This window comes from Eurosta solidaginis, chromosome 3 (assembly GCF_040869045.1).
Source record: "Eurosta solidaginis isolate ZX-2024a chromosome 3, ASM4086904v1, whole genome shotgun sequence".
NCBI classification, from domain to species: domain Eukaryota; kingdom Metazoa; phylum Arthropoda; class Insecta; order Diptera; family Tephritidae; genus Eurosta; species Eurosta solidaginis.
In genome coordinates this window covers 237004743-237030417 of record NC_090321.1, presented here as the reverse complement: position 1 = coordinate 237030417, position 25675 = coordinate 237004743, and the positions used below count along the sequence as shown (strand labels likewise).

At 39.0% G+C, this 25675-nt stretch overlaps 1 protein-coding gene across 16 annotated transcripts in view; it reads left to right on the top strand.

Annotated features, from left to right (window-relative positions):
* tor (tyrosine protein kinase receptor torso) overlaps positions 1 to 25675 on the top strand; it is a 435792-nt gene that overhangs the window by 110722 nt on the left and 299395 nt on the right. For 15 of the 16 annotated variants that reach the window (XM_067775615.1, XM_067775614.1, XM_067775610.1 and 12 more), the window contains one exon: positions 7549 to 8146. The exons of the other annotated variant lie outside the window; for it this stretch is intronic. In XM_067775615.1, the coding sequence (XP_067631716.1) occupies positions 7952 to 8146 (195 nt within the window). In that variant the 5' untranslated portion in view covers positions 7549 to 7951. The remainder of the gene's footprint in view (positions 1 to 7548; positions 8147 to 25675) is intronic. 16 annotated transcript variants of the gene reach the window in all.

Here is a 25675-nt window from a genome sequence, read left to right as displayed (position 1 = left end):
TCGCCCGACGCGGCTTATATCGTCGTCGCCCGGCATTGTGTTTCAAGCATAAGTTTTGAAAGTGTTAGGCTCACGGCAGAGTGCTCGCTATAAGCTATGCTAGAAGCAATTTTTATTTTCATATGTTTTACATAGTGTTGTATAACCGATCGAAATATCTAGCCGTTATTAATATTATTATAAAACAAGAGTTTTTTTTGTATGAGTTAATCGGGGATTGCCCGTATTGCTTTAAATGAATGAAAACATTTATTTCAAGAAATTTTTAATTTTACAGATTATTTAATAATTTGGGAAACATTTAAACAACGTGATATCAGGACGGAAAAGGCGACAGCTGTTTCGATTATACCTTGTAAATCTCCTCAAAGCCTTTTCTCCCGGGTGTGGGATTCGAACCCGCACTCCTACGATATTTGAAATGGTTACAAACGCATTCCGCTACGTCATGCCTTAGTTGTTGTAATTGTTGAGTTTATTTTTGATTAGTCGGTTATTTCATCAACAATTAACGACAATGTATTATATAATTTTTCGGTCAATTTATTTATAGTATCAACAAGGATTCTTTGTTAGGCTATTTTGACCATTTGGCGTTTGATGCAAATAAAATAACTTATTTCATCTTTCAACCCGACGTTTCGCTAGTCTCTAGCTTTTTCAAGGGTGCTCTTTGTATTTAATAACAAAAACAACAATGTGTTTGCCATCACTTTTCTTTTTAATGCCTGCCATAAAATATATCCTAGGTTAAATGTTATTGTTCTGGTACATTTTATTGACTGAGCAATTTTTTATGGTGAGGGTTCCACTGAAGTAAATTCAAAATTATATGGGGGCTAACGAAATTGTGGCGAATTTTTGGGCAATATCGTGAATTTTTTTATGAGTTAACCGGGATTGCCCGTATCGCTTTTGATTTGAATTTTTACCTGAGTGAAAAGAAAGAAAAGTACCAATCGTGGCTACTGCCTAAAAAGTACCAAAATTGAAGAAAGGGGACTAGCGAACCAAATGGGGTTGGAAGTGATGATCCAAATGGACCAAAGTGGCAACCGTGAAAGCGAAGAAAACTACCTTTCAAATTTCTCCACAGACACTGGTGAGTTTTTCGGTGATGACAGCGTTACCACTTGGGCCAGAATCGCGGATAAAAGAACTGGTAATGATATTCGGTTACATAATGTTCTGGGTACTATTTTACCGGTAACACTCATAATCGAGGCTTTAGGAGTAAATAAAAATCCAAATTTTTCCTTTTAAATATGAATGTATGTATGTACTTTAGGAACCGCAATACATAGCTATCGACTTTTACTAATAAAACGGTCACAACACAAAAGTTATGTTATTAAAGACTTCCCTTAGACATTCTGTTAAGAAAGTCATATACTTATCAGAGAAATGATTAGTTAAGTCGTATCTCAAGAGACAGGTTAAAACGATTTTAATTGAATTATTTTTGTTTTTGAGGAAGAATTATGAATTTACTTACTTACTTAATATAGGCTTAACCCTTAAAACGGTTAAGGCCGTCCAACAAGGCGCACCAGCCGCTTCTTCGCTGGGTATACTTGTGACAATTGGTCTTACCAAGGAAATTTAAATCGTTTATGCATTTTAATTCGACGTACTATGTTGCTGTGTGTGCAAAGCTCGCCGCAGCCCATGCGTAGAGCTTCGTAAATCTTTCGAAAAATGTTTCTGTCGAACACTTTGAGAGCCGCTTCGTCTTATGTTGTCATGCTTCTGCACCATATATCAGGACGAGTACGATAAGTGACTTGTAGAGCATGATTTGCGATTGCTTTTCAATTGTTTTCCTAGTCCAATCTAGTATTTATTTACCGGAGTGATTCTGCGCTGGATTTCATAGCTGGCGTTGCTGTGTGTGTTAAAGCTACTTCCTTACTTACTTAATTGGCGCTTAACCGTTTAAACGGTTATGGCCATCCAACAAGGTGCGCCAGTCGCTTCTTCTGTCTGCCAACTGGCGCCAATTGGTCACACCAAGGGTGTCTAAATCGTTTTCCACCCGGTCCTTCCAGCGGAGTGGGGCCGCCCTCTTCCTCTGCTTCCATAGGCGGGTTCCGATAAAAACACTTTCTTAGCCGGAGCGTCATCCTTCATTGGCATAACATGGCCTAGCCAGCGTAGCCGCTGCATTCGCTGGACTATATTGAGGTATGCGTAAAGCTCGTACAGTTCATCGTTAAATCTTCTACGGTAATCCCCATCGCCAACGCGTAGAGCTCCATAAATCTTTCGAATAACTTCTCTCTCGAAAACTTCCAGAGCCGCTTCATCTGATGTTGTCATGGTCCATGCTTCTGCGCGTTAAATCTGATTCCCAAATAAACGAAATCTTTATGGCTGCAAACAGTGGCGTGATTGCCAAGGCGCAAATACGCTAACTCTTTGCTCGATAACAGCAGGCTCTTCGTTCAACATCAAACCCATCTTTTCTGCTTCTTTTTTACCAGTTTACCGTAAGCAGAACTTACGGCGCAGGTATTCGTATTGATAACATCAATGTCATCAGCATACACCATTGACGAGCACGATCTTATAGAATGCTGTTCCAGAGCGGTTAATTCTGCAGTTATTATATTTTTATCTAGCATCAAATTAAAAAAAATGGCACGATATGGTATCACCTTGCCTGAAACCTCCTTTAGGTTTAAACGGCTCGGCGAGATTCTTCCCAATGCTGACTGGGCTGATGGTGTTACTCAACGTCATTTTGCACAACCGTATAGGTTTTGCGTTTAAACCAAAATCAGACATAGCGGCATATAGGCAATTTCTTTTCGTGCTCTCGAATTCGGCCTCAAAATCGACGAAGAACTAATGTGTGTAAATTCTTTTTCGTTTGTTTTTGCCAAGATTTGGCGCATAGTGAAAATCTTGTCGATGGAAGATTTACCAAGACTGAAGCTGCACTGATAAGGTCCAATCAGCCGATACACGGTGGGCTTAAATTTTTCGCACAGTACACTTAACATAGGTGATGTTAAGATAATATGCGATATTATGAAGTTTGATTCCGTGATAGTTGGCGCATTTTGCAGAATCCTCTTTCTTGTGGACTGGGCAAAAAATACTTAGATTCCAATCGTCGGGCAAGCCCTCGTCCGACCATGTTTTGCAGAGAAGCTTATGCATGCGTCTTACGAACTCATCGCCGCTGTATTTAATAGCTTCGCAGGCAATCCATTAGCGCCCGCGGTCTTGTTGTTTTTAAACGGTTTTATTTAGCTTGACTTCACAGGCCGGTCGTTTTGAACGAATTTTGTAATTAAAATTTAAGTAACTTCTCCATAAGCTACAAGTTTGAAACTTGGAATATAGTTGAGAACCCAATGACAATGCAATAATAAGATAAAAAACTCCGATAGGTGATGCATGGATCGAAATATTTTAAAAGATCGTATTTGTGGTCCGATTTGACTCATATTTGGAACACATAATACATACATGAATAAAAAGCGACTTTTAAAAAATCGCCGCTAGGTGGCGCAGGTATCGAGATATTCAAAAAATCGTATTTGTGCTCCGATTATGCTCATATTTGGAACACTTATTACATACAGTAGTAGAAGTCGCTTTATGAAAAAAAGGATTATGCAGCAAGGATCAAGATATTATGATTTGGCTCATATTTGGAACACATAATATATACAGAAAGCGACATATGAAAAAAAAACGCCGCCTGTTGGCGCAAGGATCGCGATATTAAAAAAAATAGTTTTTGTGGTCCGATTTGGCTCATATTTGGAACAAATATTATATACAATCCGGTAAAAGTGACATCAAAATACTTTGGAGTTCGAGGAGGGACAAGCGAGTCGAGGAAAGTCTTTGGAATGATTATGTATTGAGGACTTAGATTGTAACAAATTGTCAGGAAAGAGTCCTTGTAATAATGAGTCACTAAATGAACTAAACAGAATGAGAAATAATAGGCAATTAAATAAAGACTAAAAACTTGAAAATAAAATAATAAAAATTTTAAGTTAAACGATTTTATATGTATTTAATTACCGAGTCTGTCTCATATTGCTTTACACAATGGTTTTTGTTATTGATATTTAGAGAATAACTGCGAAGTTTACAAACGCTTTTATTTAATTGTATGATCAACGCCCTAGATTGATGAGGAGTGTGATGACCAGTGCCTAGGAGCAACATAATTATTTTCTAGCTTTAAGTATTATTATTACTTAAGGTAAGTATTGTCTTCAATAAAACCGTTTAACTTAAACAATTTTTTTTTACATTTTTTTTAAATTTTAAAAGTTTTTCATACTGGTGTTAAATTAAGATGCCTCCATTCACACAGCCATTTGAATGCTTCGCTGCTCGCAGTTTTGCAGTTGATTTTTCTGTTACACAATTTATATAAAAAAAAGGGAAATTTAGCTTTTTAAAATTGTATCTCCATGCAATTTGCTAGGTTAGGTTAGGTTAAAGTGGCTGCCTCCGCTGTACGAGCGGAGACTCACGTAGGCCGTTGTGGCCCGTTGTGCTTCCACGCGGGTCCCTATTTCCTGTTACCGTACTTTCGAAGAAGAAGAAAGTTTAGACCCCAGTGAGGCTAAACCAGCGCGTTTGCCTAATGAAACGCAAGATGTCGTTTGGGTTTGTAGGTTCAAGCTCCGCTAGGCACCCAAAGGAGTGTCTATGGAGGCATTGGTACCTGGTTTTTGACAGTGTGGGACAGTGGCACAGATAGTGCTCTACGCTTTCTATCTCCTCCTCGTCCCAACAGCTGCGGCAGAAGTCATTTGTCTGCAGGCCCATATAGGCACCGTGAGCGCCCATGCCACAGTGACCTGTGAGAAGGCCCACTAGTGGGCTTAACTATATCACCGATTGCGATCTCATTTCATTCAGCTTAGGCCAGATTTGCTTGGATATACTACATGTAGGTTCCTTGGCCCATCTGGCGTTTGCTTGATCCGTGAAAAAAGATCGTAGGCAGTGTTTGCAAGTGTTTAGAGGAGGGATGGCCCAACCAGCGGAGGTTATTGTTTGCAGGTTGGTGCCTTCCCTAGCTAGCTCATCCGCGGCGCAGTTTCCTTAAATGTCACAGTGGCCAGAAACCCATATTATGCTTAGGTTGCAATTTTCAGCTAGTTTGTTAAGGGTTTCTTTGCACTTCAATGCCACTAGTGACGAGGTGTTACGGCATTGCAGGGATTTTATGGCAACTTGGTTGTCAGAGAAAATTGAAATAGAATTAGCCACCTGCAGGTTAGCAAGATAGAGGGCTGCTTCCCAGATAGCTATAAGTTCAGCCTGAAAAACACTGCAGTGGTCAGGTAAACGAAAGCTTTCGCTTAGATTGAGCTTCTACGAGAATATTCCGCTGCCGACTCTGTTGTTTAGTTTAGAGCCACCTGTAAAAACGGAGATTTCGTGAGATCCCGGCTCCACACCGTTTGCCCACTCATTCCTCTGGGATTCTTGTGGAAAATTTGTTGTCTCAGCAAGGAGACGATATTGTATGGTCCAATTTCAAGAAGGTTTCGGGGACCTGCTTCAGGATACGGGTGTGACCAAACCTGCAGTCCCTACATAGTTCGATAGCGTTGAGCCTTGCCGCGTTGCAGGAGGCACAGTATCTACTATATATATCAGTTGGGAGAAGGAATAATATGGTTTCAAGAGCTTTGGTGGGAGTGAAGGGAAGGACACCGCTGGTAAGCATTGCCGCCATCCTCTGCACTCTCGTTACTTTGCTCTTGTTAGATTCGATATCAAGTGCCGTGCACCATACGGTGACGGCGTAGAAGAGTATGAGTCTCACCACTGCCGTGTAGATACAATGGACTATGCGTGGCTGGAGACCACACGTTTTTCCGATTGCCGGCTTACAAGCGTAGAGAGCCATTGTGTCTTTTCTGGATCGCTCCTCCACATTTCGCTTCCAGTCAAGCTTCCTGTCTAGAATAACTCCCACATAGTTAACGTCGGTAGAGAGTTTGATTTCCCTCCCATGACGGGAGGGTAAATTCCGGTATAATGCGTTTGCGGGTAAAAAGCACTATCTCAGTTTTTTTTACTGCTGATGCTGAGTCCGCATTCCCTAAACCAAGTGTTTGTTAGATTAAGAGCATTTTGCAAGAGTTCGCCAAGCACCGGAAGGTGTTTTCCGGTAACTGCCAAGGCTATGTCGTCGGCATATGCAATGACTTGGCATCCGGTGGGCTGTAGTATAGATAACAGAACGTTCACCGCCAGGTTCCATAGCAGAGGAGAAAGAACGTCCCCTGGGGGTTCCTCTGTTGGTATACCTTATTAACGATGAGCTGCCCAGCTCAGAGCTAATGCTTCTCTTGTTTAGAAGGAGCTCGACGAATTCCACAAGAGGCTCTTCCACTCCTAGTGAACGTAGAGATTTTGTGACCGGGCTGGGAGAACGTTGTTGACGGCTCCTTCTATGTCGAGAAAGATACCCTGCGTAAATTCTTTAAAGGCAAGACCCTCCTCTATCTTAGTAGTGATAGCATGTAGAGCTGTCTCTACAGATTTGCCCTCAGAGTAGGCGTGTTGGTTGTTGGAGATTAGTGCTTTATTTGCCGATCGCCTAATATAGGCGTCCAACAATCGTTCTAGAACTTTTAGGAGGAAGGAGGTCAGACTTATTGGTCTGAAATCCTTTGGACTCTTGCCCGGTATCCTGCCTCCTTTGAGTATGAAGACTACCTTTGCCTTGGTCCATTCCGTGGGGATATAGACCAGGTTGAGGCAATCCTTGTAGATTTTAGCTAGCAGCGGGGTTATCAATTGTTGGCGGTAGGCTCGACCTACCGTGAGAAGCGTTTTTTAGGAGAGTAGAGGATAGAAATTTTTGTATAAAGGTTCCAGTCCGTACGTCTCCTACTCCTGTAAGCCACCCTAGTGTACGCAAAAGCAGAGTCAAAATGATATACATATGATCAGAGTAAAAGTTTTCGTTGGAAACTCTCCAATTTTTGACAAGGTCAGAGAATGGCCCTGAAACTAGAGTAATATCTAGAAAGTCCTTCCTGTTTGAGGCGATGAAAGTTGGTTTGTCTCCAGATTTGCATATACTTAGATTGTTGTTAATAATAGAATCAAAAAGAGAATCACATGTCGGTAGAGCCCCAAGCGGTGTGATGTGCATTGGCATCGGCCCCAATTATTATCGGGAACCCTTTACTGTGGGCCTCCCGTACCGCTTTGCAGAGCCGGTTCTGTACAGAAGTTGGGCGATCGTGCGAAAGATAGGCGGACATCAGCCAGATTGCTGATCCTGTAGCTCGAGGTTAATACAGGTAAAGTCCTAGTCGCTAAAAAGAGATAGTAAAATAAATACTAGATTTTTCTTTATTAGAATACAAGATCTGATTCTAACGCAATTTGCTAATTATAAGAGCTTTATAAACCTTTTTTTTATTTTTTATGCTAAAAACTTGAGCTCTAATTTAACTTATGCAAAAATGTTTATTGGGAGTTTATTAAAAATATTTGGATTAAATTTGTTAAATAATATTCGTCTTTTTTCTTCTTTTATTTCAGCCAAACTTGGAAGTTATAAATAATAACACAGCCATGCAAGAAATTCTGCATATTTTACTGTAAGCGTTAAGCTTAATGGCATTAAGCTCCTACAGGCATACATACATACTTAAATTGCTACACAATGCGCGTTGTTGTAATAATGCGCTCAACGGAAATATTAAAAATGTATGAGTAAATGCATAATTCAAAGTTAAAAAAAAACTTTACATAAACATACATACATACATTAATTATTGATAAATATATAAATAGTTGCGTATCTACATAGAACGTGAAAATTCATTTTACCATAATGAAATAACACAGCATATGAAATAACAAACCAAAAGCTGTCAAATTAATTAATGTGTAATCAAACATATGTACATACAAATTACGTACGAAATAAGTGTACTGAAAAATGTTGATATTTGTATTACGCTATTTCTGCGTTTATTGGATACTGCTGGGTAGCAGCGCTAGTGAGGAGACACTTTTGCGCAACTTAAATTTGGATGACAAATATTTTCCTATTGCCTCGTGTAAATTACGTTGTATGCATCAAATTAAAGCACCACAATATGACAGTGAATCAATAGGGCAACAAATGAATTTGGTAAGTGATTGATAAATGCTAAGAAAATTTAAAAACTAAGTTAAATAATTAGAGCAGCGAACATGAAAAAAGCAGTGATAATTTTTTAACAAAACTGGTAAATTTTTGTCTTTTTTATTTCCATTAATTCAAGAGAAAAATTTCATGTTATTGGTGTTAGAGAAAAACAAGTAAGGAAGGCTAAGTTCGGGTGTAATCGAACATTACATACTCAGATGAGAGCTTTGGAGACAAAATAAGGGAAAATAGCCATGTAGGAAAATGAACCTAGGGTAACCATGGAATGTGCTTGTACGATATGGGTATCAAATGAAAGGCGTTAATGAGTATTTTAAAAAGGAGTGGGCCTAAGTTGTATATGTGAAAGCGTAATTGGAAGGAAATCAAGCAGTCTTACAGGGAATGTCGATGTCAAAGAACGTGTACTGACTATAGATACGGGCGCATCTCATTACTTGATTAGATTTGATTTGAAATACAGGAGAGTAAAGCCATTATTACCTGGAGCATGGTTGCGTACGGTCACTGGCGAGTATAACCAAGAAGTGATATGTGAAGTCTTAATTGGAAAGGTCACAGTTCTACACAAATTCGTTGTGGCGAAGATCGTTGATGAAGTCATATTTGGAGTGGACTTCTTGGTTGACCATGACATCAGGATCGACATGCAGAGAAGGATTATGCATTATAAGAACCAGGATGTGCCACTTAACTTCAGTTTGGAAAAAGGGTTCAGCAGTAATCGAGTACTGGTGGAGAAGAGTCGGCAAAGACCACGAAAGTCAAAGGTAAAGGTTGATGGAACGAATGGGCCAAACAAAGCAAAATCAAAGATACCTGCGAGAGAAACACTGGCATTGACAAGTCCTAATGGACGCACTAAAACGACTGAAAGAATTTTCCAGAAAGGATGCAAGGGTGGTTTCGAGCTAGCGCGCACTACTGTTGTGAAACGTCAAGACGATACTGATGATGCAAAGTCAATCCGTCAAGATCAAGCTATGCGAAGTAGTTGTTAATTGGTCAAACAACAGAGTGCAAGGGAACGATCCAGGATAATGAGTAGTATGATGAAACGCAGGTACGATGAGAACAATAATTCGGAAGGTTTCTTGGAGGGAGATTTCGTACTGCTATACAACCCTCACCTGGGAAGGTCCGTACAAAGTTGTGAAGAAGATCAGTGATACCATCTTCCGCATACAAACCATTGGGAAACCATGGCCAAACAAAGCAAAATCAAAGATACCTGCGAGAGAAACACTGGCATTGACAAGTCCTAATGGACGCACTAAAACGACTGAAAGAATTTTCCAGAAAGGATGCAAGGGTGGTTTCGAGCTAGCGCGCACTACTGTTGTGAAACGTCAAGACGATACTGATGATGCAAAGTCAATCCGTCAAGATCAAGCTCTGCGAAGTAGTTGTTCATTGATCAAACAACAGAGTGCAAGGGAACGATCCAGGATAATGAGTAGTATGATGAAACGCAGGTACGATGAGAACAATAATTCGGAAGGTTTCTTGGAGGGAGATTTCGTACTGCTATACAACCCTCACCTGGGAAGGTCCGTACAAAGTTGTGAAGAAGATCAGTGATACCATCTTCCGCATACAAACCATTGGGAAACCACGAAGTAGAAGAGTGGTATATTTGGAGATGCTAGCGGCGTTTAGATCGAGAGATTTGTCTGATCGGGACGATCAGACTTAGGTGGAGGGCAGTGTAACGAATATTAGCAGCACTAAGGGATACTATCATCTCTAAGCCGATGCTAAGCAGTGACTTGTATGCACATCAATAAATCCATCATTATGTCCACACAGATGTACGTACACGCAGCGGAGAAGAGACGCACAAACACATGCAGATATCTTATCTGAGATGCTCCCAAAAGTAGGCAATTATAATTGTGTTCACAAATACACGCGCGTATGAGAAGCTATAAACATAGTAATTTTATAGCTGATGGCCAACTAGTAGATTCTGGAAATGGAAGCGCCTAGAAGATGCGAACGAGAAATCACAGAGTATAAAAGGCAGCAACAGTAGAGGCACGTCAATCAGTTTGATTTAAGACGCTATCTGGCGAGCAATAGTAGTGTTATATTGAAATTAGTTTAATGAAGGCCATTTTGCATTATTGATTAGTTGAGTTATTTATTCAACAGTTTAGTTATTCGAACGTTAGTAGAAGATTGCAAATAAGAGGAATTGCAGTAAATTCGTTACAATATGTAATACCACTCCTGACATGATTCCAGGGGCTTTTGATTTCGTCCTGCAGAACTGTTTCATTTTCTTCTACTTAATATGGTAGGTGTCACACCCATTTTACAAAGTTTTTTCTAAAGTTATATTTTGCGTAAAAAAACCATCCAATCACCATGTTTCATTTAGTATAGAATTATGGCATTTTTCGAAATTTTCGATATCGAAAAAGTGGGCGTGGTCATAGTCGGATTTCGCCCATTTTTATTACCAAGATAAAGTGAGTTCAGATACGTGAACTAAGTTTAGTAAAGATTATAAATTTTTGCTCAATTTATCGTGTTAACGGCCGAGCAGAAGGACAGACGGTCGACTGTGTATAAGAACTGGGCGTGACTTTAACCGATTTCGCCCATTTTCAAAGAAAACAGTTATCGTCATAGAAACTATGCCGTTACTAAATTTCACTAGGATTGGTAAATTGTTGTTTGACTTATGGCATTAAAAGTATTCTAGACAAATTAAATGTAAAAGGGCGGAGCCACGCCCATTTTGAAATTTTCTTTTATTTTTGTATTTTGTTGCACCCTAGCATTACTGGAGATGAATATTGACATAATTTACTTATATACTGTAAATATATTCAGTTTTTTGTTAAAATTCGACTTAAACAAATTTTTTTTTAAGTGGGCGTGTTCGTCATCCGATATTTTTATTTAGCACACATATAGTAATAGGAGTAACGTTCCTGCCAAATTTCATCATGATATCCTCAACGAATGCCAAATTACAGCTTGCAAAACTTTTAAATTACCTTCTTTTAAAAGTAGGCGGTGCCACGCCCATTGTCCAAGATTTTACTAATTTTCTATTCTGCGTCATAAGATCAATCCACCTACCAAGCTTTATCGCTTTATCCATCTGTGGTAATGAATTATCTCACTTTTTCGGTTTTTCGAAATTTTCGATTTCGAAAAAGTGGGCGTGGTTATAGTCCGATTTTATTCATTTTAAATAGCGATATGTGATGAGTGCCCGGGAAGTTTCGTGCCAAATTTCATTAAGATACCTCAAAATTTACTCAAGTTACCGTGTTTACGGATAGACGGACGGACGGACATGGCTAAATTAATTTCTTTTCTCGCCCAGATCATTTTGATATATAGAAGTCTATATCTATCTCAATTAGTTTATGCCGTTACGGGGTCCCGTTATGCGAACAAAGTTAGCATACTCCCTCTGTGATATCTGCTCAGCTGAGTATAATTACAAAGTTTACAAACGGCATGTTTCTAGTTTACTAGGACATGTTTCTGAATTTCACTTCTTCATCAGTTAGCTTTTCGGGAGCTTAGTATTGCACTCGAGATCTCCAATATTCATACTTTATAATAGTATAAAGGCAGATAGATGCCTTTATCCACTCAGCCATATGAATGCCCCGCTGCTAGCTTTGCAATTGGTCCCTAAGTATTGCCTTTTTGTTGCTATTCCTTTATTCACCATTTAGGTACATACTAATTCTATATGCTTTTTAATCCTAATTGTGTGGAATAATTATAGGCGCGCTTCAAGAGGTTACTAACATTGGGCTTATAGCATTGCTTTTATAAGCAATACTTATGCTGTTCGCTGTTATATCAATATTAATATCTGTATTTAATTTTCAATATATGCTCATATTGCTTTATACAATCGTTTTTATACCCAGTTGAGCAGAGCTCACAGAGTATATTAACTTTGATTGGATAACGGTTTGTTGTACAGGTATAAAGGAATCGAGATAGATATAGACTTCCATATATCAAAATCATCAGTATCGAAAAAAAATTCGATTGAGCCATGTCCGTCCGTCTGTCCGTTAACACGATAACTTGAGTAAATTTTGAGGTATCTTGATGAAATTTGGTATGTAGGTTCCTGGGCACTCATCTCAGATCGCTATTTAAAATGAACGATATCGGACAATAACCACGCCTACTTTTTCGATATCGAAAATTTCGAAAAATCGAAAAAGTGCGATAATTCATTACCAACTACGGATTAAGCGATGAAACTTGGTAGGTGAGTTGAACTTATGACGCAGAATAGAAAACTAGTAAAATTTGGACAATGGGCGTGGCACCGCCCACTTTGAAAAGAAGGTAATTTAGAAGTTTTGCAAGCTGTAATTTGGCAGTCGTTGAAGATATCATGATAAAATTTGGCAGGAACGTTACTCGTATTACTGTATGTATGCTTAATAAAAATTAGCAAAATCGGAGAACGACCACGCCCACTTTTAAAAAAAAAATTTTTTTAAAGTCAAATTTTAAAAGAAAAGTTAATATCTTTACAGTATATAAGTAAATTATGTTAACATTTCACTCCAGTAATGATATGGTGCAACAAAATACAAAAATAAAAGAAAATTTCAAAATGGGCGTGGCTCCGCCCTTTTTCATTTAATTTGTCTAGGACACTTTTAATGCCATAAGTCGAACAAAAATTTACCAATCCTTGTGAAATTTGATAGATTTTTAGATTCTAGGACGATAACTGTTTTCTGTGAAAAGGGGCGAAATAGGTTGAAGCCACGCCCAGTTTTTATACACAGTCAACCGTCTTCCTTCCGCTCGGCCCTTAACACGATAACTTGAGCAAAAATCGAGATATCTTTACTAAACTCAGTTCACGTATTTATCTGAACCCACTTTGTATTGGTGTAAAAAATGGCCGAAATCCGACTATGACCACGCCCACTTTTTGGATATCGAAAATTACGAAAAATGAAAAAATGCCATAATTATATACCAAATACGAAAAAAGGGATGAAACGTGGTAATTGTATTGGTCTATTGACGCAAAATATAACTTTAGAAAAAAACTTTGTAAAATGGGTGTGACACCTACCATATTAAGTAGAAGAAAATGAAAAAGTTTTGCAGGGCGAAATCAAAAGCCCTTGGAATCTTGGAAGGAATACTGTTCGTGGTACTAAATATATAAATAAATTAGCGGTACCCGACAGATGATGTTCTGGATCACCCTGGTCCACATTTTGGTCGATATCTCGAAAATGCCTTCACATATACAACTAAGGGTTACTCCCTTTTAAAACCCTCATTAATACCTTTAATTTGATATCCATATCGTACAAACACATTCTAGAGTCACCCCTGGTCCACGTTTACGGCGATATCTCGAAAAGGCGTCCACTTATAGAACTAAGACCCACTCCCTTTTAAAATACTCATTAACACCTTTCAGTTGACACCCATATCGTACAAAAAAATTCTAGAGTCACTCCTGGCACACCTTTATGGCGAGATCTCGAAAAGGCGTCCACCTATAGAACTAAGGCCCGCTCCGTTTTAAAATACTCATTAACACCTTTCATTTGATACCCATATCGTACAAACAAATTCTAGAGTCACCCCTGATCCACCTTTATGGCGATATCTGGAAAAGGCGTCCACCTTTAGAACTAAGGCCCATGCCCTTTTAAAATACTCATTAACACCTTTAATTTGATGCCCATATTGTACAAACGCATTCTAGAGTCACCCCTGGTCCACCTTTATAACGATATTCCGAAAAGGCGCCCACCTATAGAACTAAGGCCCACTCCCTTTTAAAATGCTCAGTAACACCTTTCATTTGATACCCATATGGTACAAACAAATTCTGGAGTCACCCCTGGTCCACCTTTATGGCGATATCTCGAAAAGGCGTGCACCTATAGAACTAAGGCCCACGCCCTTTTAAAATACTCATTAACACCTTTCATTTGATACCCATATCGTACAAACAAATTCTAGAGTCACCCCTGGTCCATCTTTATGGCGATATCTCGAAAAGGCGTCCACCTATAGAACTTAGGCCCACGCCCTTTAAAAATACTCATTAACACCTTTCATTTGATACCCATATCTTGCAAACAAATTCTAGAGTCACCCCTGGTCCATCTTTATGGCGATATCTCGAAAAGGCGTCCACCTATAGAACTTAGGCCCACGCCCTTTTAAAATACTTATTAAGACCTTTCATTTGATACCCATATCGTACAGACAAATTCTAGAGTCAGCCCTGGTCCACCTTTATGGCGATATCTCTAAATGGCGTCCATCTATAGAACTATGGCCCACTCCGACTTAAAATACTCTTTAATACCTTCCATTTGATACACATGTCATACAAACACATTCCAGGGTTACCCTAGGTTCTTTTTACTACATGGTGATTTTCCCTTATTTTGTCTCCACAGCTCTCAACTGAGTATGTAATGTTCGGTTATACCCGAACTTAGCCTTCCTTACTTGTTGTTATTGATGTTAGAGAATATCTAACATCAAGAGAACATCTAACATTAATAACAAAACCATTGCATAAAGCAATATGAGCATTAACCTGGGTCGATTTGTATGGACGAAAGTATCGGTCGCGTCTTCGATTTTTCATCATATCTGGAAAATTAAATTAAGAGAAACAATTTTAATGGATGTGGTAACTAAAACGATGCAAAGAATTGTTAAAAACGTTTTCGAAAATTAAAAAAAAATGTTTACCGAAATTTTTTGTTTTGAATTTTCCGAATTGTTTTGAGCAGAGCTGCTCACTTTACTATACACTTATAGCACTTTTGTTTTGCCCTGAATCATAGGTACAGGGTACCCTCATTCTTATCCTTTATAATTTCCTTATCTCTCCCTCTTCTTTTTTTACACCCTCTACCTCTCTCCTTCTTCTTTCTTAGATCCCTCATTCCTCTAATTTATCATTCTTTGCTTTATTTTTCAAATTTTATTTTGCACACACAATTTATACTCAAATTCAACTTAATCTAAATATTTTAGCTGCACAATTTTTGTCTATCATCTCATATAGACAGCTATTTTTACAATGGAATGCTTAAATTTATTAAAAACTTTTAAATCACTTAATGCAATCGCTTTAACTTTTTGTGAATTCAATGCTATGACCAGCGTTGCCATATATTTTTTCCACGTCGTCAGACGCCGCCAAAAAAATCATCTTACCTATGGCAACAACCAATAACAACCAAAGTTGAGTTAGGACGAACTTGGGTTATTACCAGGGGACGGATACCAAAATGAGATCCCCTGATTTCATTCAATTGTCTTTGATTTTTATTTTTTGTTGCTACATACAACATATAAAATCATTTTGAATTCATTTCATTTTATTTTATAAACAACAAAAACGTCTTAAAAGATAAATTTTGTATTATATACAATAGGTCTTGTACCTTTTCAGTCATTTTAACAATTATTTTTCTTTTGTTTTATTTGAGGTCGAATCAAACCTCGCATAAACTCCTTTATCATTTTAGTTTCTTAGTTATACATTTTCGTGTTAATTTTTTGTAGCATATCTATTTGCGGTTCAATATTATGACAGGAAAAGTTATTCAATTTTAAATAATCTTGGGCTAGCAATATTCCTTTTAATGTATCAGTTTCCAGATTCCAGGTTCGGATTTTTGTTTTGTTTAAATTTATTTTAGAAAAAATTCGTTCTACATTCGCTGAGGAGTGGCAAGCACATTAGACCCGCAACGAAAGCACATAAATTAGAAGAAGCGTATGTAGAGTCAGCTCTTTTGATAGTAGAAATATTTTTCCAAAAAAACTTCTGGAGGAACCTTAGAAATGTCTTCAAAATACGTCTTCAATTCTAAAAACCTTAATTCCCTACACTCGCTATCAATATCCTGCACAATTTTCTGATCGATTGTATGCGAAAAATGTTGCAAGACCATATGCATAGAATGTATTTTTTTTCAGAAACTTCATTGGGTTCCATGAAATTAAAATTTTGTAGAACAACATTGTTAAAATCAACACGCTTTCTAATTTGATCACACAGTTCAATATAAAAAATAATACAATCTTGTTTAAATTTGACTTCCTGCTCGGAAATGTTAGAGACGATAAGCTTATCCATCGCATAAACTCCTATATAAATCTGATCACTTTGCAATATATTTGAAATGTTTTTATGATCTATGATTTCTATGTTGTCTAATGTAATACATCCCGGCTTTACAAAGTTATACAATGTACTTAAATAAAGTCTTTTTAAATAAATAATTTTCTTGCCGGCTTGAGGTCCAATTTTGTAAATAAAATTTTTCAAAAATTGTTAGAGTTTTTTTTTTCTTCAATATATTTTGGTTACCTACTGTAACCGTCTTCAGGATTAACTATAACAATATAAAGAAACATAAATAAAATAAAAATAACAATTGACATCAAAACAAACATTCATAAAAAACATTATTTACATACATTATTTTACGCATCTTCACTGCTCAACGCGGAGTTTTGTACTGTCCGTCTGTTTGTTATCAAATGTCTGTAGGAGCTCGCGCAATTATCGATGTCCGTCTTGTAGTTCATTCTTATGCTGGTCGGTGTGTTAATTATATGCAGCATTTCCAGTGTAAATCTTTTGTTATAATTGGTTTCTTGTTGGAGTATCGTCGTTTTGTCAAAGTCTGGAAAAGGGTTCTTCGTTGCACAGTGTGTCATTAATGCTGTTTTTTGGTTAATAGTTTCATGACAATATTTAAAATCGGATTTATGTTGCGCTAGTCGAGATTTTAATTTTGCTTTCGTTGTTCCCACATATATGTTATTGCATGATTCTGTTTTGTTTCCATTACAAGGGATTTTATAGACAATATTACTTTTTTCTGTTTTAGGAATTTCGCATTTCGTTTTGTTAAAAATATTTTTCAATGTGTTTATTGGTTTGTGAGCTATCTTCACTTTTTCTCTATTATAACAATCTGATTTTGCTAGACGCTCTGACAATTTTGGTACATATGCTAACGATTTGAATATTTTTGTTTTTTCGGATTCACGTTGACTCGTCTGTGATAAACTTCTTTTTATTAAGGTTTTGATAACATTGTCAGGAAAGTCATTCCTTTTTAATATTAATTTAATTTCTTCTTTTATTTCCTTGTGGTAAGTGATATTTGTAACATACGGCGTATACAGCCCATTGCTGTATTCATTATCATCTTTTTTGGATGTTTTGAATAAAAATGGATGATTCGTCCGGTAGATGTTGATTTCTTATACCACTTGAGCTTTAATTGGTTTCCTCGTCGAATAATAATTGTGTCGAGATAAGGTAATTTTCCGTCGTCTTCGAGTTCTGTTGTGAATTTTATATTTTTGTCAAATGAATTTAATGCGTCAAGTGTACTTTTTACGTCATTTTCATTTATAATAGGGAATAGATCGTCCACATATTTGGTAATGCATCTTGGTGTTCTAGTCAATATTGCAGTTGTATTTTCCAATAATTCCTCCATTACGATATCTGCAATCACTGGTGAAGTCGGCGATCCCATCGGTAATCCTTTTAGTTGTGTGTATATTGTCTCTTTAAACTTAAAATATCTGTTTTCTTCTATACAGAATTTTAATACTTCCATAAATAGTTTCTTTGGCATTTTCGTATGTTTTTCTATTATCGTCCATTTTCTTATTATAATGTCAAGTGCTAGCTGTGTGGGTATATTGGGGAATAGGGAAATTACGTCAAAAGATATAAGTTTTTCATCGTCATAAATATATGAGTTATTTATCTTTTCTTTAAACTCTAGCGAATTTTTAATATTATATATGGAGTTCGTCATGACGTTTTTTAATATGTCGGCAATGTATTTACATAGGCCGTGTGATGGTGATCTAATCCCAGAGCAAATCGGCCGAAGTGGTGTTCCTTCCTTGTGTGTTTTCGGAAGTCCATAAATTCGTGGGGATAGTGCATTATTTCTGGATGGTTTTCGGGATCCGTTCGGAATCCCGTCGGGGTCATTTCGGAACTAATTCGGGATCATTTGGGGTACCTTCCGGCATCATTTCTAGATGGCTTTCAGGATCCGTCCGGAATCCCGTCGGTGTTATTTCGGGACTTTTTCTCGACTAATATGGGATCATTTGGGGACCCTTTCGGCACCATTTCTGGATGGTTTTCGGGATCCGTCCGGGATCCTGTCAGGGTTATTTCGGGACTATTAGGTGATCATTTGAGGAACTTTCCGGTATCATTTCTGGATGGCTTTACGTATCCGTTCGGGATCCCGTCGGCGTCATTTCGGGACTTTTTCGGGATCATTTGGGTTCCCTTTCGGCATCGTTTCTGTATGGTGTTCGGGGTTCGTCCGGGTCCCATTGGGGTCATTTCAGGACTTTTTCGGGATCATTTGGGGTACCTTCCGGCTTCATTTCTAGATGGTTTTCTGGATCCGTCCGGGGTCCCGTCGGGGTCATTTCGAGACTTTTTCGCCACTAATACGGTATCTTTTAGGGACCCTTTCGCCATCATTTCTGGATAGTTTTCGGGATCCGTCCGGGATCCCGTCAGGGTAATTTCGGCACTATTTGGGGATCATTTGGGAACCTTTCTGGCATCATTTCTGTATAGTTTCCGGGATCCCTTCAGGGTCATTTCGGGACTATTAAGGGATCATTTGAGGACCTTTCCGGCATCATTTCTGGATAGTTTTCGGGATCAGTCGGGGTCATTTCGGAACTTTTTCGGTTTCATTTACCATTTATGTACCCTTTCGGCATCATTTCTGGATGGTTTTCGGGATCCGTCCGGAATCCCGTCGGGGTCATTTCAGAACTTTTTCGGAATCATTTTGGGTACCTTCCTTCATCATTTCTAGATGGTTTTGGGGAGCCGTCCGAGATCGCGTCGGGGTCATTTCGGGACTTTTCGGGATCATTTAAGCATGGTTTTCAGGATTCGTCCGTGATCCCGTCAGGGTAATTTGTGGACTTTTCCGAAACTATTTCGGGATCATTTTGGGCTAAGATCATTCCTGGATGGATTTCGGGATCTGTCGGGGACACCGTCGGGGTCAGTTAGGGATCCGATTGAGATCCCGTCAGGGACATTTCGGGACTTCTTCGGAACTTCTTCGGGACTACTTCGGGATCATTTCTGGATGGTTTTCGGGATCCGTCCGGGTAATTTCGGGACTTTTTCGGGGCTAATACGAGATCATTTGGGCACCCTTTTTGGCATGATTTCTGGATGGTTTTCGGGAACCGTCCGGAATCCCGACGGGGTCATTTCGGGACTATTTCGGAATCATTTGGGGTACCTTCCTTCGTCATGTCTATGCGGTTTTGGGGATCCGTCCAGGATCCAGTCCGGCCCATTTCGGGACTTGTCGCGACTTACACGGGATCATTTGGGGACCCTTTCGGCATCATTTCTGAATGGTTTTCGGGATCCGTCCGGGATCCCGTCAGGGTAATTTCGGATCTATTGAATGATCATTTGAGGACCTTTCCGGCCTCATTTCTGGATGGTTTTTGGTATCCGTCCGGGATCTCGTCGGGGTAATTTCGGGACTTTTACTCGACTAATACGGGATCATTTGGGAACCATTTCGGCATCATTTCTGGATGGTTTTCAGGATCCGTCCGGGATCCCGACGGCGTCATTTCGGGACTTTTCGCGACTAACACGGGATCATTTGAGGACCCTTTTTGGCATGATTTCTGGATGGTTTTCGGGATCCGTCCGGGATCCCGACGGGGTCATTTGTGTGCTTTTCCGTATTTAGTTTGGTTTTATGGCAGTATACAATAGATCACATAATTAGTTTGAGAAAAAATATAACTTAATTAATGGGCTATGTGTGCTTTTCCGTATTTATTCTGGTTTTATGGCAGTATACAATAGATCACATAATTAGTTTGGGAACAAATATAACTTAATTAGTGGGGTATGTTTGCTTTTCTGTATTTAATCTGGTTTTATGCCAGTATACAATAGATCACATAATTAGTTAGTAACAAATATAACTTAATTATTGAGCTATGTGTGGTTTTCCGTATTTAATCTGGTTTTATTGCAGTATACAATAGATCACATAATTAGTTTGGGAACAAATATAACTTAATTAGTGGGGTAGGTGTGCTTTCCGGTATTTAATCTGGTTTTATGGCAGTATACAATAGATCGCATAATTAGTTTGAGAACAAATATAACTTAATTAGTGGGGTATGTTTGCTTTTCTGTATTTAATCTGGTTTTACTGCAGTATACAATAGATCACATAATTAGCTTGGGAACAAATATTACTTAATTAGTGCGGTATGTGTGCTTTACGGTATTTATTCTGGTTTTATGGCAGTATACAATAGATCACAAAATTAGTTTGGGAACAAATATAACTTAATTAGTCGGGTATGTGTGGTTTTCCGCATTTAATCTGGTTTTATTGCAGTATGCAATAGATGACATAATTAGTGTGCGAACAAATATAACTTAATAAGTGGGGTATGTGTGCTTTTCCGTATTTAGTTTCGTTTTATGGCAGTATACAATAGATCACATAATTAGTTTGGGAATAAATATAACTTAATTAGTCGGGTATGTGTGGTTTTCCGCATTTAATCTGGTTTTATTGCAGTATGCAATAGATCACATAATTAGTTTGGGAACAAATATGACTTAATTAGTGGGGTATGTGTGCTTTCCGATATTTAATCTGGTTTTATGGCAGTATACAATCGATCACATAATTAGTTTGAGAACAAATATAACTTAATTAGTGGGGTATGTGTGCTTTCCGGTATTTAATCTGGTTTTATGGCAGTATACAATAGATCATATAATTAGTTTGGGAACAAATATAACTTAATTAGTGGGCTATGTGTGGTTTTCCGTATTTAATCTGGTTTTATTGCAGTATATAATAGATCACATAATTAGTTTGGGAACAAATATAACTTAATTAGTGGGGTATGTGTGCTTTCCGGTATTTAATCTAGTTTTAGGGCAGTATAAAATAGATCGCATTATTAGTTTGCGAACAAATATAACTTAATTAGTGGGGTATGTTTGCTTTTCTGTATTTAATCTGGTTTTATTGCAGTATACAATAGATCACATAATTAGCTTGGGAACAAATATAACTTAATTAGTATGGTATGTGTGCTTTACGGTATTTATTCTGGTTTAATGGCAGTATACAATAGATCACAAAATTAGTTTGGGAACAAATATAACTTAATTAGTCGGGTATGTGTGGTTTTCCGCATTTAATCTGGTTTTATTGCAGTATGCAATAGATCACATAATTAGTTTGCGAACAAATATAACTTAATAAGTGGGGTAGTGTGCTTTTCCGTATTTAGTTTGGTTTTATTGCAGTATACAATAGATCACATAATTAGTTTGGTAGCAAATATAACTTAATTAGTGGGGTATGTTTGCTTTTCTGTATTTAATCTGGTTTTATGGCAGTATACAATAGATCACATAATTAGTTTGGGAACAAATATAACTTAATTAGTGGGCTATGTGTGGTTTTCCGTATTTAATCTGGTTTTATTGCAGTATACAATAGATCACATAATTAGTTTGGGAACAAATATAACTTAATTAGTGGGGTATGTGTGCTTTCCGGTATTTAATCTGGTTTTATGGTAGTATACAATAGATCACATAATTAGTTTGCGAACAAATATGACTTAATTAGTGGGGTATGTGTGCTTTTCTGTATTAAATCTGGTTTTATGGCAGTATAAAATAGATCACATAATTAGTTTGCGAACAAATATAACTTAATTAGTGGGGTATATGTGCTGTTCCGTATTTAATCTGGTTTTATGGCAGTATGTAATATATCACATAATTAGTTTGCGAACAAATATAACTTAATAATTTAACTTAAAAACAAAATGTATTTTTTTAATTCGAAAAAACTGTATTGTACTATTCACGTAAGCGTGCCTTTCAGGTTTTCAACTCATTTAGTTATTTTTTTTAACTTCATAAGCAGGATAACGTAAATATTATTTTCTCTTTGCGAACGGGGCCGCGGGTAAAGGCTATTCTAATCTAATTCTAATATCTAATCTAATATCTAATATCTAATCTAATCTAATATCTAATTCTAATATCTAATATATATTATAAATGGCAAAGTTTGGATGTGAAGATGTTTGGATGTTTGGATGTTTGGATGTTTGTCCAGACGTTTGTCTTTGTGACTCAATCACGCAAGAACAGCTGGACCGATTTGGATGAAATTTTGCACACATATAGCCAATAGTCTACAAGGATCTACTAGCTATATATTTTTCAAAAGGGGCGTGGTCTCCGCCCCCTAGGAACAGTTATAATTTAATTATTATATTTTTTCGTCTTTGCGACTGAATCACGCCAGAATGGCTACACGGATTTTGATGAAATTTGGGACACAGACAGTAGTCTACTAGCGAAATTTTTTTCGAACATGGAAAGAGGGGTGGGGGTCCCACGAACCCTTCGAGAAATTATTTTTCAATAATTTTTACACATTATAACTTTACGTATACTGGCCTTCACCAATATTCGAAGGCTTACAAAGTAAGCAGTGACACCCTCCGCCCTCCCCCCTTTATCTCCCCCTCTGGTGTAAAATCTATAAATTGTTATAACTCAATATAAATTTTCTCTTAAATCAATAGTTTTTGGTATCTGGTACATGCAGAACGAAATCTAGACAATTTTGGAGGAACGATCAGTGGTCCTCTCCTCTACTCCCGCCATCCGCCCTCCATCAATTGTTTTTATTAGCACGCTTTTATTAGCTTTACCTGTATGTTTCTACGTAACTTTTTATTCGCTCCAATGCGCCTGCTGCCTTATTAACATGGTTTTATAATTAGCTTCACCTTATTTGTAATCCTGTAAGTGTCATATCGAGACCCTTCCGGGATCATTTTTGAATGGTTTTCGGGATCGGTCCGGGATTACGCCGGGGTAATTTCGGAACTTTTTCGGGACTATTTCGTGATCATTTTGGGACCCTTCCGGGATCATTTCTGTATAGTTTTCGGGATCCGTCCGGGATCCCGTCGGGGTTATTTTGGGACATTTTCGGGATTATTCCGGAATCATTTCGGGACTATCTCGCGATCATTTTTAGACCCTTCCGGCATCATTTCTGGATGGTTTTCGGGAACCGTCCGGGATCCCGTCGGGGTACTTTCGGGATCATTTACGTACCTTCGAGAGATAAATTCTTGATGGTTTCCGGGAACATTACGAGACTTTTTCGGGGTTATTTTGTGTCCCTTTAGGCATCATTTCTGGATGGTCCTCGCAATTCGTCCGGCATCCCGTCGGGGTCATTTCGGGACTTTTTCGCGACTAATACGGGATCATTCGGCATCATTTCTGAATGGTTTTCGGGATCCGTCCGGGATCTCGTCGGGGTCATTTGGGGACTTTTTCGGGATCATTTGGGGGCTCTTCCGGCATCATTTCTGGATGGTTTTCGGGATCCGTCCGGGATCTCGTCGGGGTCATTTGGGGACTTTTTCGCGATCATTTGGGGGCTCTTCCGGCATCATTTCTGGATGGTTTTCGTGATCCGTCCGGGATCTCGTCGGGGTAATTTGGGGACTTTTTCGGGATCATTTGGGGGCTCTTCCGGCATCATTTCTGGATGGTTTTCGGGATCCGTCCGGGATCTCGTTGGGGTCATTTGGGGACTTTTTCGGGATCATTTGGGGGCTCTTCCGGCATCATTTCTGGATAGTTTTTGGGATCCGTCCAGGATGCCGGCGAGGTCATTTCGGGACTACTTCGAGATCATTTGGGATACCTACCGGCATCATTTCTGGATGGTTTTTGGGATTCGTTCGGGATCCCGTCGTGGTCATTTCGGGACTTTTTCGCGACTAATACGGGATCATTTGGGAACCCTTTCGGCATCATTTCTGGATGGTTTTCGGGATCCGTCCGGGATCCCATCAGGGTAATTTCGGGACTATTAGGGGATCATTTGGGAACCTTTCCGGCATCATTTCTGGATAATTTTCGGGATCCGTCCGGGATGCCGGCGAGGTCATTTCGGGACTACTTCGAGATCATTTGGGATACCTACCGGCATCATTTCTGGATGGTTTTTGGGATTCGTCCGGGACCCCGTCGTGGTCATTTCGGGACTTTTTCTCGACTAATACGGGATCATTTGCGGACCCTTTCGGCATCATTTCGGGATAGTTGTCGTGATCCCGTCACGGTCATTTCGGGACTTTTTCTCGACTAATACGGGTTCATTTGGGGACCCTTTCGACATCATTTCTGGATAGTTTTCGGGATCCGTCCGGGATCTCGTCGGGGTCATTCGGGGACTTTTTCGGGATCATTTGGGGGCTCTTCCAGCATCATTTCTGGATGGTTTTCGGGATCCGTCCTGGATCTCGTCGGGGTCATTTGGGGACTTTTTCGGGATCATTTTGGGGCTCTTCCGGCATCATTTCTGGATGGTTTTCGGGATCCGTCCGGGATCCCGTCGGGGTCATTTCGGGACTTTTTCGCGACTAATACGGGATCATTTGGGAACCCTTTCGGCATCATTTCTGAATGGTTTTCGGGATCCGTCCGGGATCCCGTCGGGGTCATTTCGGGACTTTTTCGCGACTAATCCGGGATCATTTGGGAACCCTTCGGCATCATTTCTGTATGGTTTTCTGGATCCGTCCGGGATCCCATCAGGGTAATTTCGGGACTATTAGGGGATCATTTGGGAACCTTTCCGGCATAATTTCTGAATAATTTTCGGGATCCGTCCGGGATGCCGACGAGGTCATTTCGGGACTACTTCGAGATCATTTGGGATACCTACCGGCATCATTTCTGGATGGTTTTTGGGATTCGTCCGGGATCCCGTCGTGGTCATTTCGGGACTTTTTCGCGACTAATACGGGATCATTTGGGAACCCTTTCGGCATCATTTCTGGATGGTTTTCGGGATCCGTCCGGGATCCCATCAGGGTAATTTCGGGACTATTAGGGGATCATTTGGTGACCCTTCCGAGATCATTTCTGGATCCGTCCGGGATGCCGTAGGAGCTATTTCGGGATTTTTTGTTACTTTTCCGGGATAGTTTTTGGATCCTTCCGGAATCATTTCTGTATGGTTTTCGCGATCCGTCGTTGATTCCCTCAGAGCCATTTGGGAACTTTTTCTGGAGTATGTCGGGGTCATTTGGGGACTTTTTCGGGATCATTTGGGTGCTCTTCCGGCATCATTTCTGTATGGTTTTCGGGATCCGTCCGGGATCCCGTCGGGGTCATTTCGGGACTTTTTCTCGACTAATACGGGATCATTTGGGGACCCTTTCGACATCATTTCTGGATAGTTTTCGAGATCCGTCCGGGATCCGGACGGGGTAATTTCGGGACTATTTCGGGATCATTTGGAGTACCTATCGATATCATTTCTGGAGTGTTTTCGGTATCCGTCCGGGATCTCGTCGGGGTCATTTGGGGACCTT